The 14,338-nt window shown below is 36.1% G+C and overlaps 2 protein-coding genes across 3 annotated transcripts in view; one reads left to right on the top strand and one right to left on the bottom strand.

Annotated features, from left to right (window-relative positions):
* Positions 1 to 14,338, top strand: part of nudC (nuclear distribution C, dynein complex regulator) — a 143,515-nt gene that overhangs the window by 25,598 nt on the left and 103,579 nt on the right. The gene's annotated exons all lie outside the window — the stretch shown is intronic.
* LOC138691165 (uncharacterized) overlaps positions 1 to 14,338 on the bottom strand; it is a 107,368-nt gene that overhangs the window by 8,166 nt on the left and 84,864 nt on the right. Inside the window, exon 1 of one of the 2 annotated variants that reach the window (XM_069812930.1) lies at positions 10,594 to 10,783. The exons of the other annotated variant lie outside the window; for it this stretch is intronic. Within the exon in view, the coding sequence (XP_069669031.1) occupies positions 10,594 to 10,659 (66 nt within the window). The 5' untranslated portion in view covers positions 10,660 to 10,783. Of the gene's footprint in view, positions 1 to 10,593; positions 10,784 to 14,338 lie in introns of those variants that run through there. 2 annotated transcript variants of the gene reach the window in all.

The raw sequence follows: 14,338 nt of genomic DNA on the forward strand, positions 1-14,338 counted from the left end.
AACATTCATTTTAAATTAACCTCACTATACGCCACAGACGGTGTGAAAATCACTAATAAAATGTTAAGACTGCTAAGGCCCCATATTCCAACGGCTCACTCATTTGAATATGACAGTTAATAAAGTACTGCCAACTTCATGGTGTTCATTTTAACGGTAGGCTATTGATAATCACTGCATAAACAGCAGAAAAACAGTTAATAAAGTACTGCCAACTTCATGGTGTTCATTTTAACGGTAGGCTATCGTTAATCACTGCATAAACAGTAGAAAAACAGTTAATAAAATACTGCCAACTTCATGGTGTTCATTTTAACGGTATCGATAATGAATATAAATCGAATAAGAAATCAATAAGGTTGGTTGATTATGAGGCTCGAGTTTCCGTAGTGTCTTTTTCTCTACCTATTTCATCGGGGCGCAACTATCCCATGACATTTTCTCTACCTGAAGGGAACGGGGCGCAACTATGCCATGCCTTTTTCTCTACCTGATGGGAACGGGGCGCAACTATGCCCACAAAACAGGGACCCTTTTTTATATGCTGCATTTTATCTGACCGTGTGGCGCAACTATGCCCTTCCCATCCTCGGCACCTTAAAACCAAGGAGAAGGATTTTCATAATCACATTCTGGCCTCAGCAGTAGACGATACCGTCGTGAACTGACTCCACGTAAAAAAGGAAATCTTATACTAGTGACAGACTACAGTCACTAATCGCGATTATCGACCTAATCTCGATCGGGGTTGTAGTGTGTCACCGTCCCGATCGCGATCAGGAGCTTAATCCTGTTTCCAGAACTAGATAATCGCACTGAGTCACGGCCCAGTGGACGAAAGTAACATTTGAGTAATCTTTGGTTTCGAATCACCTTGATTTATATTATTTAGGAAGTCGTGATAGCTTCTGCTGTGGAATTTTGTTACCCCTTCCATTATATTATATGAAAGAGAAACGAAAATAAATGACTAGAAAATGAAATTTGGCTACTATTAGACGTATTGGAGAAATTTAATGCGTATGTGAGAAAATAAAAACAAATTCCAGACGAATTATTCATATATGAAGTCAATAGTAGGCTGCTGAAAAATGTTTCATTGCAATAAATAATGGATTACAAACTGGAACTGATTCCCTTTTCTGATTTTTAATTTCAGTCTTTATTACGACGATATCGTTGAGGTTAGGTTCATTTTAAAAATATTTTTTATTACAAAATAATATAAATCTTAGGCTTAATGATATAAATGATATAGGTTATAAAATTTCTTTTGAAAATAATATAAGTAGTAATGGTATAAATTGTATCATTATAGATTATAAAACATGTAAAAATTTTAACAAATAAATTCCCATATCAAGTTGCAAGAAACAACAACAAAGAAAAAGGAAAAACAATGAACAAACATCAAAAGAAGGTTTGAACAGCGAATAGGGATTATAAAGAATGGACACTGAGCGAATTTTCCTGTGTTTTGTTTCTCTGTGCGCAGCGTTTAGTTCCACTTTCAAGCGCTAGAGGTTAGTGTAATCGAGCATACGCTAAGATAATAATTGAGAATAGAATTGAGACACAGGATTCAAACATCGCCTACCTTATTGCATAATCCAGTAACGCTTTGCTTCAAATAAATTCAAGTTAACAGCTTTTCCTTATTTCTCAGTGACAAACTAGTTGTAATAATAATAATATTTTATATTTCAGATATAATAAATTATATTATAAAATAATATACATTATAAAATTGAGTATCGAATTCGTTTAATATTTGTATGTAATATAATATAGGTATATGGTTTTACTTCTCGTAAGAGTTTTGTTTTTCCATTTTCAGCGCTATCAAATCATTACATATTTTAATTGTTGTTGGAGTCAACGTCTCAACTCTCATTATAAAGAAACTCTAGAGTCTAGACATTATAGTTAATGACGGATTTATTATTTTATGGATCAAATTTATTTTGAGTACATAATGTACCTAGATGTATTAATTATATGTATTATATTTCCGCTGTGTCGACTGCTAGCTGGTGTGATGTCAGCGCCAACTCTAGGGAGAAAGCAGAATCTCACGCTTTAGCTGGCTTGAAGGTCATTGAAATGAGTCCGGCTACATCAAAGGTACCGACGTGAAGTGCCCATTCTTTATAATCCCTATTCGCTGGTTTGAACTTTAGATGTTGTCCAGGAGGGAAACAAACACATGAGTATGTACATAGAGAAAATTGTTTCCTCTATGGTGATTCAGCTGTTGACCAGACTGGACCAAGCGTGACCTAGTGTGTCCACACATTTTCGGTAATCGCGATCGGAGGTAATCGCGATTAGCGACTGTAGTCTGTCACTAGTATTACGTTTCAATAATAAGCAAGCGTGTTTTTGAGGAAATTTAATGCTGAGTATTTCAATGCAAGTTACGAGGAAGAGAAAGCAAACAAGTTAATATAAGTATTATTCTGTTAATGACACATTTTCTGTAAACTTAAGTTAATATGATTAACTTCGGAAAATTCGTCAGTTATTTAACTTGAAGTTAAGACGAATGAACTAAGATACTATTTATACAACCAAAAATTCGCAGTTAAGTGAAACTGAAGATTAATTTGATGTCTTAATCTGAGGTTGTTTATTATACAGCTGGCCCTAAATACAATATTTTGGGCAACTCCAATTGATTGGGCCAAGTATTAATGATATTGTTAGAATACTGAGAACTGGATCGGATGATCTGAAAGCGATGAAAATAATCTAATTGAATGGTGTGTCATGATCATGAGTGAGAGTTGCCCAGGTTCAGGTAGTCACGACTGCCTAGAGAGGAACTCACTATCAGAAGCAGCGAATGTTGTGACGTAGAGACGTGACACACTTCTGGTGACATTGCAGTTGATGCCACGGTCATGCGGGTTGCTGGTACAGCGGTGCATGTTATTGTTGGGTTTTTCAGGAGATTGCAAATACCTGAGCCATGTAAATTGCAGTTCGTAGCCTATATTTTGTTAGATGCGACATTGTCTTTGGTCAGTTCCTGTGCGACTTAAGCGCTAAGGTGACGCTAGACACTTTGTTAGTTTCGTTGGTGTGGAAAATACGAATATTGAAGAAATTTGTTCTCAGTAAATCTTATATTATATTTTACTCAAATACATTCAGGGGTGTTCGGTGTAAGCAAGTTAGAACAAAGAAAACTAATTGAAACTAACTAGCATAAGCCCCAAAGAGAAAGTAGATTGTTCATTACAAGTTTCCAATACCTAAATCTATATAAAAGAAAGTCGCGAAAAAATTCAACATATCTCAAAATTGACTCGTCATAATTAGATAGGATCCTGATTAGGTTTTTACCTATTTTGTTCCGTGCTTCCAGACTTAGAAGTTACTGAATACTTTCTGAATCATGCTCACTTGGATCCTGTACATGAATTCTATTTAACATGAAATATAAATGTTATTTCAGAACCCTAAAAAAAAGTACTCTTAAAAACTGAATTCAACTTCACTTTCTACTTAAATCCTGGCAGCTGAGTAGCTCATTTCGCAGAGCAACTGGCTACAGACTGGAAGGTCCTGGATTCAGTCCCGTTTTAGGGTATCTACATGCATCATTAATTTTATTGTGTGCGTCATATTTGATATTACATTCTCTTTCTATACTTTTATGACTTGTCGGTAATTTTTTTCCCCGTACTGCATTCGTGTTTACATTTTTAATGCCTTTTTGATACCGGCAGTTTGGCTGTAAAGTAAACCTATACAAACTAAAATGTCTCGGAAAGAACTTATTTATTATGAACATTTCCGGTTTGCGCCATCGTAAAGGAAATCTCTCAAATATATCTCCATACTCCGACCTTGGTCGAATTCAGTAACATGTCGACACCGCAGGAGAAGGTTGCATAGGTGTTGTGATCGGCCGAGTTAGGGGACTCAGACATGAGTTTTATACATTTTCAACATATGTACTTTTTAATTTTTTTCTCTGGAAATATCAAAGATATCTGAATGCAATTTTTTCATGTGCATTTACCATAGTAGAGTGAATAAATATTGTAAAGAATATTGAATTTCGTTACACAGTTTGTTCACAACAAAATTCTTAATTCTGGATACAAATTAAAACAACGATAACGTTGCATTAAAGTGCCAATGTGCCTGGAGGTATTAATCACATGGGAGAATTTCTCATTTTTTTGTATCAGGAATGAGGGAGAAATTATATTACACCTAAAATTACTAGTATTGAGGTCATTTTGTATGTAAAATTAATGAATGAATTTTTATTATTACAAATTAATTATTTTAATCATAATTATTTCTGAAATGAAAGTTTTTGTACCTACATTATATGAAACTGGCAAAAAATGATGATACTAGCCTACCATTCTCAAGTGTCATGCAAAATTTTATAGCTATAGCTCCACGGGGTTTTTGAGATAATGGTAATGTAACATTGTTCTAATTTTTGTATAGGCCTAAATTTTATTCAGAGTTAAGATTTTTTATTGTGAAAAAACCATTTAGCCAATTCCAATGTACTTTTCAATATTATTCATTCTACTATGGTAAATTTCAGGAACAGATTAAGTGTGTTTGAGAATAAGGTTCTTAGGAAAATATTTGGGGCTAAGAGGGATGAAGTTACAGAAGAATAGAGAAAGTTACACAACACAGAACTGCACGCATTGTATTCTTCACCTGACATAATTAGGAACATTAAATCCAGACGTTTGAGATGAGCAGGGCATGTAGTACGTATGGGCGAATCCAGAAATGCATATAGAGTTTTAGTTGGGAGACCAGAGGGGAAAAAGACCTTTAGGAAACCCAGACGTAGATGGGAGGATAACATTAAAATGGATTTGAGGGAAGTGGGATATGATGATAGAGGCTGGATTAATCTTGCACAGGATAGGGGCCGATAGCGAGCTTATGTGAGGGCGGCAGTGAACCTGCGGGTTCTTTAAAAGCCATTTGTAAGTACTATGGTAAATTTAGGACCTACACGAAAAATTTCATGCCTATATCTTTGACATTCCCAGAGGAAAAAGAAATAAATAAAAAGTAGCACCTATATTTAGGTCTGTGCAAATTGAAAATGTATAAAATTCATGTCTGGGTCCTCTTAAAGTATGTTACGACCATTCAGCATCGTTTTAGAAAGCAATGTAGACGTGTACCTCCAGTATGAAAAGCATCCGGTTTTGAAACAACAAACCGAAGGCTATAGGAAGCGTTTTTTTAAAATATCCTTGGATATCTGTCATTCGGCCACCCTGTATTTTTAGTGCCTCGTTTGTTCATTTTAAAATTCTTTTATGGCAAAAGCAATTTTTTAGGGTGCTATTCATAGACATTTCGCTAGCCCGCGCTACGAGCATGCTAAACTAGCCGCGGCTATCGACTGGTTACTTGTACAGGATTCATATCATACCGCTAACACTGGTTTATGAATACGAAGAACGTTAGTTCGCTGATCATACACCGGTAGCCCGTGCTAAGAATGTCTATGAATACTGCCCCTAATGTTTTAACTTCCTGTGTACGATCATGATACCTTTTAAGACAGGAACGTAAATCGTATGCATTTTACTATATACCTATACGAATGTGGCGGATGTCAAGTGGAGGATTTTGTAGCATGTAGGTGTTGTGACATTTCGGTTTCTTTCATTCCTCAAGAACCTTGCTCCAAAACAGTTCGTGGCGTCAATTCCAAGTATTTCCCCAGAAGTACACAGAGAAAACCCGTGACGTCACCACGTTTATTCACCCTAGCAGGATTTGAACTCGACCCCTACGCAGGGCATTGCCAATGCGCTAGTCACTGGTTTGATGATGGTGAATGTGGGTGGTAATTGGAATGCGACCCAAATAATTGATGTCGTCAGACTGTAAAATGAATTACATGCGCCGCTCCGCACGTATTACATAATTTGAAGACCTCTGTGTTAACGTGTTACTCAATTCCAGCATTGGTGAGGTCGATGCGTTGAGGCGACGACCTTAAACAGTGTTTGTTTCCACAGAGTAAATTTGACTTCGCGATCATTTTTATTGATCTTGTCAGATGAATAGTTTCAATACATACAATTGTTACGAAACTGGAATTGTAATAACTCTGATGAGTAATCCTATTAGGATATCTGTTGCGTCAATTATCCGCTTCGGGAGATCCGGGTTCATATCCTGACATGTAGAAGTGTTGTTTGCAGTAAGCTGAGACGGTGTTAGGACACCTGCCTTTCTTCTGAGCTCTCTCGTTTTCCCCTGCCAACATTTCCTTGTTCCTTCATAATGTGTTATTCATATCGTCGGAGCAGAAAGCAAGGAGAAACATGCTTTGTATTACGTACAGAATTTGGGATTTATGTGTGAATACGTCTGAGTTACTGATCCGGTGCTGCGTTAGGGCGTGGGTTCGATTCCCATAGGGGCTGATTATTATCAGGTTGGGTTTCCCGCCCAATGCACGAGATTTTCCCTAACTGTAAGGCGAATGTCAGGTAATTCTGTGGCGAATCCTCGGCCTTATCTTGCCAAATATCCCGCCGTCATTAATTTCATCAATGCTAAATAGTCTATTAGTTTTTCCAGCATCGTTAAATAAGCGACCAGAAAAAAATCTAGTGAAAAGTAACGAAGTGAAACAGCAATGGCTGATACCGAAGTTAGGTATTGGGCAAAGAGCATGAAGACGAAGAATTTAGTAATTTATTTGTTAACATTCGAGTCAAATATATGAGTAGCTTAATATCAAAGACGGACATCTGACTTCATTCGAAATTTAGATAGCTGTGGTTTTTTATACAAATTTTCATGCTGTTGCCAGTTATAGTGAGACCATATGCAAACTCTAACATTATATTTATAAAATAAATTGCCTTAAATATTACAAAGAACACTGTAAATTAAAAAATTGCCTCTAGATCAAAACTATGGAGAAGACAGATCATAAACTGGCCTTTTTAAACATGTTTGGTCTTTTTCGTAGATTTTTTAACATAACTATTTACTTTTTTTGCACTCCAGCATTATAAACAGTCTTGTCGTCACTGAAAATCATCCATAATATGCCACATTATTGTACCAGAGCCGTAAAATATTACCATGTCAACTAAATCGTCGTGACTTTTTTATGATAGCATAACTTATGCCATAAAGTTAACATTATGAAACCATTTCCCATTCTATAATATTTAATACATCATTGTTGTCATAGCAATCTCTTTCTTCATAGACTATGATATCAAACTATCCATCATTACAAATCTGATACCATTTCTTTATTAATTGTTTTATAATGCTGTCGTACAAAAAATGACGTATGAAACACGTGTATAATGTTATACAGTTATTGCATTCGTCATTCTTCGCTCGTTCCCTAACAATTGACTCGTGCCATAACGTATAACATTATGAACTTGCTTCATAATATACTATTTTCTATAGCCAGTATGTCTGTTGTATTTTTTACTGACGCATTATGTGACTTTCTAGATTTTTTTTTTGCTTAATTTCACAGATTTTTAGATATAACAATTATTTGGTATTTTTTTTATAAGAACGCTCTATAAAGTTTATTTATCAGGAAATTTTAATTTTGTTTTTCCCCACGAGTTCGGTAGATTCACGACTATCTCGACAGACTATTCTAATCTTTCCTTCAAGAATAAACTCTTTGGATTATTAAAAAAAAACTGGTTGCATTGTTACTTAAAAATAAACATATTACGTGACAACTACCGGCGAGCTCAGTCGGCTAAGGCGCTTGCCTGCCGATCCGGAGATTCGCTAGGGCGGGGTTCGATTCCCGCTTGGGCTGATTACCTGGTTGTGTTTTTTTCAGAAGTTTTTCCCAACTGTAAGGCGAATTTTCGGCCTCTTCTCGCCAAATACCATCTCGCTATCACCAATCTCATCGACGCAAAATAGCCGAATAGTTGATACAGTGTCGTTAAATAACCAATTAAAAAAATATGATAATAATGGAGGAGCCATTACTGTTTAAATAACTTATTCGGTGAAGCTAAAATTTAGAGCAGTTAAACGTTTTGAAGTTATATTCAAAAAGAAATATCAGTCGTCTCATAGTCACCTGTTTCGCGAAGTCAGGAGACATATTAGGCACATTGTATGTATAGGAATAACAGACAAGCTCTCTTCGCTCAGTTTTAACAAAATAAGAGTATAACTTCATACCCAATAGCAACTGTTTGTTTGGAGTCCCTGTTTTTGTCAGTGTTTTCAGTTCAAACTGAATTATAAACATTACACAGTCACTGCTATTTCACGAGTATTATTCACGAGCAATAATTACTACTGCCACTAACAAGAAGAGCAGTAGTATTATTACCATTGAAAGACAAGATGATTTGGCCAGTTCCTATTCCAGTATTGTGGGGCTATTGTACCAACACTGGCAGTCACAAATATATCTTGGCGCTTTTGGTAGGCCTATGCAACATCACTTTAACGCTTGATACCACATACAGCACACTCAATGCGAACAGTCAGTCCATATCCCTCACATAAGTTCGAAGATGGCTCAGCTTGCTTGGTAAACACATTATCACTGAGGTCCGGGAATGATAAGCTGATGTTTGAAATTTGTTAATGCCGTAACGATGTCCACAAATTGAGTTCACAATGAGAGCACCGAACATGACTAGAAAGAGTCCCACATTACTAAAAATTTGTAGGCACAAATGAGTGAAATACAGTCAACCTGATATTTAATTCCAATAACTCGAAATTAACTACCCATTTTTACTTGTTTCCCAACAGCTTTGTAGTGTCAATTTGTTCATCTGATGTCGAGATGGAGGGAGAAAGGGCAGGGAATGCAAAATCTTTGGTAGCACAAACTGGTCCAATTAAATATTTTTGTATTACCAACAGTCAGAAAGGGAGCAATGAAAGAGAGAGAGAAAAAGTGAGGGCAAGCCGTATTGGGGAGACAGAAGTGGTACACAGAGAGGAAAGTGACAAGTGAGAGATTTAAGTGCAAGTAGTGAAATATTTCAAACAATGAAACAATGATCTAACGTAGATAAGCGTATAATAGCAGAAAGATATGGAATGATAAGGGATGAAAAGGGAAGAATAAAGAGAAATGAACTAATAATGAAACAATTAACAATAGGTAAAAACTAAAGGTGGAGGGTTTATAAAGAGGTTACTAAGAGAAGTAACGGCGATAGAATAATTGAGTAGTTTAATATCAAAGACGGACATCTGTCGTCTCCATAGTTTTGATCTAGAGGCACTTTTTTGTTTCACAGTGTTCTTTGTAGTATTTTAACACAATTTATTTTTATAAATGTAGTGTTAGAGTTTGTATATAGTTTCACCATAACTGAAAAAACCATACCTATAGAGACATCAACACAGACATGGAAATACTGCACATCCAACCAAAAAGCCAGAAACTCAACACACTAGAACAATATGAAATATACAGACACACGAAAACACACCCCAACGATATTCTCAACACACAACTCAATTTCAAAACGTCCAAACCTGTGGAGTAACGATCAGCGCGTCTGGCCGCGAAACCAGGTGGCCCGGGTTCGAATCCCGGTCGGGGCAAGTTACCTGGTTGAGGTTTTTTCCGGGGTTTTCCCTCAACCCAATACGAGCTGTACCCCGGACTCATCTCACCGGCATTATCACCTTCATTTCATTCAGACGCTAAATAACCTAGCGTCGTAAAATAACCCAATAAAATAAAAAAATAAACAATTTCAAAACACATACGCTCTTTGACTCTACACTACGAACGCACCCACACAGAAAACAAGAGGCGACAACACCAACCACGACCAGTTCTGAAGATGACCCAAAATAGGTCGAAACATGTTAACAAGGTACGTTAAAATTTAACACAAGAAAGACTTATCATACCTATTCTGAAGTGATACAGTGTTAAAAGTTGTATAATCAAGATGTATATATGAAAAAAAAAGCATGAAAAAATGTATAAGAATCCACATGATCTAAATTTCATCTGAAGGTCAGATGTCCGCCTTTGATACTAAGCTACTCAATTAGTGTATAGATACTAGATAAGGAAAGATAGAATGTAGTAGGCAATATTGAAGGTAGGTAAGGTTAAAAGTGTTAGAGGCATGAGTACAGCTGATTTAGGAGGAAAATATTAAGGGAAGTTGTCAAATGATAGATGAAGGAGATGTTAGGTTGTAATAGGGGTTAAGTTTGGGGAAACTATAAGGAAATATAATATAAATGTAATAAGAGAAATACAAAATTAAGCGTTAAAATGAAAGTAATGTAAATGTAAATAAATCTGATGGCACCGTATTCAGAAAGGTGAGGACCATCACTACATGTAGACACAATGAAACAGCTGTTGACAATAAATATTCATATTCATATCACCAACAGACTTCGTTAGTTCACTTGATGCAATATGAAGTGACGTAATTACCCGTACGGAATAAAATGATCTGGCATTACGTATACAAATGAAAGCTCCAAGTAACACAATGCGCAACCTCTTGTTTTCTTAACTCTCATTAGTGGTTTCACTCCGAAGGAAGCACGCATAACAGGAATCGCTATACTTACAGGGATCCGCGTGTCTTCGATGCAGAACGCAGGGGAGTCCTCACGTGGTTCCCTGTCGTTTCTCATGTTCTCGTAGACACTTTGAGATCACTTGAAAACAGGAAGAGGTTTCGGGTCTGCCGAGAAGAGGATGGACCTCCCTCGCTCTCTCAACTATCCTCGCGGGCAGTTGACTAGAGACTGAAGCGGCAGACTCCGATGTGATCTTGAAATAATATCCGTACTCAGGTGGGAGAAGGGATTTTCCGCCAATAACCTTGAGCATACGTCATAGCACATTCTATCCTCGTTTCGCAGGTACGAAGACTCATTTCCGAGGAAGATGGTTAAAAATATTATACAGAGAAACAGCGATCCGACCTGTGGCTTGCTGACTCGCTCGTTTCATTTGTTGTGTTGTTTTCAGCATCACTCATCGAAGAAATGGTTTTGGGCATGTCGTCTGCCAGTTCTCACTATTTGACGGTAGGCTTTTGCGATGAATGTGTTCAGAAGTCGACTTTTGGTTTCTGATCTTACACGATCTTATTTTACGACGCTTTATCAAGTTCTTAGGTTATTTAGCGTCTGAATGAGATGAAGGTGATAATGTCGGTGAAATGAGTCCGGGTCCAGCACCGAAAGTTACCCAGCATTTGATCATATTGGGTTGAGGGAAAACCACGGAAAAAACCTGAACCAGGTAACTTGCCCCGACCGGGAATCGAACCCGAGCCACCTGGTTTCGCGGCCAGTCGCGCTAACCGTTACTCCATAGGTGTGGACCACGGGAATGTTGCATATAACATATATTTATTAGCAAAAAATTAATTGATAACCTTATTTTAATAAAAAAAAATACCAACTGAAATTTAGTGGATGATCTTATAATTGAATGGGTTATTTGTGAAAGGGCCTATGTCTCTAATTTTGTGAAAATGAGTTTGTAATATAATAACTGCCCTTTGGGTGTAGCTACATCGATTTAGATATGAAGAGGACTAAGTTTCACACTCTAATGCTTAGTAGAATTTATGATACAATTTTTATTTCAGCCTTAATTTCAAAATTTCGGCCTGTAAGCAGTTTTTCTTAAATTGCTAACAATTTAATATTCAAGATTTAGGCCCTTTCATAAATAACCCATTCAATTACAATGATTAAATGGACGGTCCAATTCAAAAGGGAAAAAACTCAAGATTTAAAGTTTTGAGATAACTGCATTTTAAAGTTTCATATTGGTGTGAAAAATGTAATTAACATCACTCTAATTGAAACTTACAGTATTAGAATTTGGAGTAATTTCAATGATCCTTGAATTTTCACAGCAATATTAAACTTTAAAATGCAGTTTTCTCAAAACTTTAAATATTTTTGACTTGTTTTCCTTTTGTACTGGCCCGTCGAAATTGTCAGATAAAATTGATTGTATAGTGTGTATGGAGTAAAAAATGTTCTATAAATGAAATAATTTAGAATTATAAACAATTATTTATATCTTTCAAGTTTATTCAAAGTTTCCACCCCTTCATGCGCTAAAGTCTATTCAGGTAATATCAGAATTCCTTTCTTGAAGGATTAGTAGTCAATAGTTGTAAATCCTCCTTGTGATGGGTGGGTGGATTTGGATGAATGCTGTTGGTTTTAGAATGGTCAGAATAATATAATATTCTTAGAATTTTATTCTAAACCACTAATATATTTTAACATTTGTCACTTCTGAATACCGATTTTCATAAATAGAAAGATAAAATTAGAAATGGTTAAAACATAATACGAATAACAACTTTATGAGAATTTATGCAAAATTAATTACATATGTTATTTACACAGCATGGTTCATGAATGCGCTCAAATGTAGTAGCCTAATTTTTCTGTTTATAAGGAGTGCTTTTTGAGTGATATCATGAAAACTGAAGTTCATTTTATTTGGTTATGTTGTAAATTATTTCATTTAAGTAAATCCCGAAAAGACGAAATCTGTGATTATATCTCGTGACCAAAACATTGTACGAAATGGAAATATAAAAATTGAAAATTTATCCTTTGAAAAGGTGGAAAAATTCATATATCTTGAATATTAACAGTAACAAATATGAACGACACTCTGAAGGAAACTAAACGCAGAATAAATATGGAAAGTGCCTGTTATTATTCGGTTGAGAGTTGAGAAGCTGTTGTTATCCAGTCTGCTCTCTAAAAAAAAAATGGAAGTTAGAATTTATAAGACAGTTATATTATCGGTTGTTCTGTCTGGTTGTGAAACTTGGATTGGACTCTCACTTTGAGAGAGGAACAGAGGTTAAGGGTGTTCGAGAATAAGGTGCTTAGGAAAATATTTGAGGCTAAGAGAGATAAAGGTACAGGAGAATGGAGAAAGTTACACAACGCAGAACTGCACGCATTGTATTCTTCACCTGACATAATCAGGAACATTAAATCCAGGCAGGTCATGTAGGAGGTATAGGCGAATCCAGAAATGCAGAGTATTAACTGGGAGGCCGGAGGGAAAAAGACCTTTGGGGAGGCCGAGACATAGATGAGAAGATAATACGTATTAAAATGGATTTGAGGGAGATGGAATGTAGAGACTGGATTAATCTTGCTCAGGATGCGACCGATAGCAGGCTTATGTGAGGGCAGCAATGAACCTCCGTGTTCTCTAGAAGTCATAGGTATGTATGTAAGTCTTTTGAATAACAGGTTAAAGTAAATTATAAACGAAAATATTATTCTCAACATGATGAAGGAACTTAATTGTTGCGAAATGTTTAAAATGTAGATATCATTTCGGTTTAATTGAATTACAATAATGGTTGGTTTATGGCCTTGCGAAGAGAAAGATGGGATAAACAGTAGTTGCACAGAGTTAAACTCAGGGTTACGCGAAATAACGTGTTTTTTCATTTACCGTGTAAAATGTATAATGAAAAGGTAGGCCGGTGTCTCATTTACATGGTATGGATTTTTAAAAAATATAACATATCTTATGTGCATAAGTGCCACAAAGCCCACAAACAAACAAACAAAATTAAAATTCTATAAAACAATGGGAGTGAATCTTGGATTACCACTACTAAACATGAAAGTAAAATCCAGGCAGCTGAGATGAAGTTTTTAAGGAGAGTAAAGGGATGTACTAGAATGGACCAGATAAGAAACGAGGATATCCGTGAAGAACTGCAAATCTACTCCATAAAAAATAACTAACAATAAGGAACAATGGAAAGAACGTATTGAAAGAATGGCAGAGAGTATATTACCAAAGAGAATACAAAACTACTTCCCAAGAGGAAGAAGAGATGTTGGACGTCCTCGGAAGAGATGGTCCTAGATCTATTAGTGAAGACGGAACAGGCAATTAATGCCTAAACCAGGAAGTGAAGAAGAAGAAGAAGAAGAAGATGAAGATGTGCATAAGTTCCGGATGATTTGAAAATGGATATTTATGTAAAGTAACAGACCGAAACAATATCGAAACGAGTACATATCTTACAGTAAGTTGTTACCTGACTACACAAAGTCCATTTTGTTAACTTGTATTTTTTCCTAGTAGTCAGTAGCTTCAAGTATTGAAAATAGAGTGCCATGACCGGAGAACCTAACTCTTGAGTTGAACCGACGACCCGGAACTCGTGTATGGATGGAAAACAATCGGATTCACCCTCACTACTGCAAGGCCACTCGACAATAAACTGAAAATATCGTGAATCCTATTAATATTACTATTTCTTTCATTCTCTTTCTATAGGTAAACCACTGTTAC

Source organism: Periplaneta americana, chromosome 16 (genome assembly GCF_040183065.1).
Source record: "Periplaneta americana isolate PAMFEO1 chromosome 16, P.americana_PAMFEO1_priV1, whole genome shotgun sequence".
NCBI lineage: Eukaryota > Metazoa > Arthropoda > Insecta > Blattodea > Blattidae > Periplaneta > Periplaneta americana.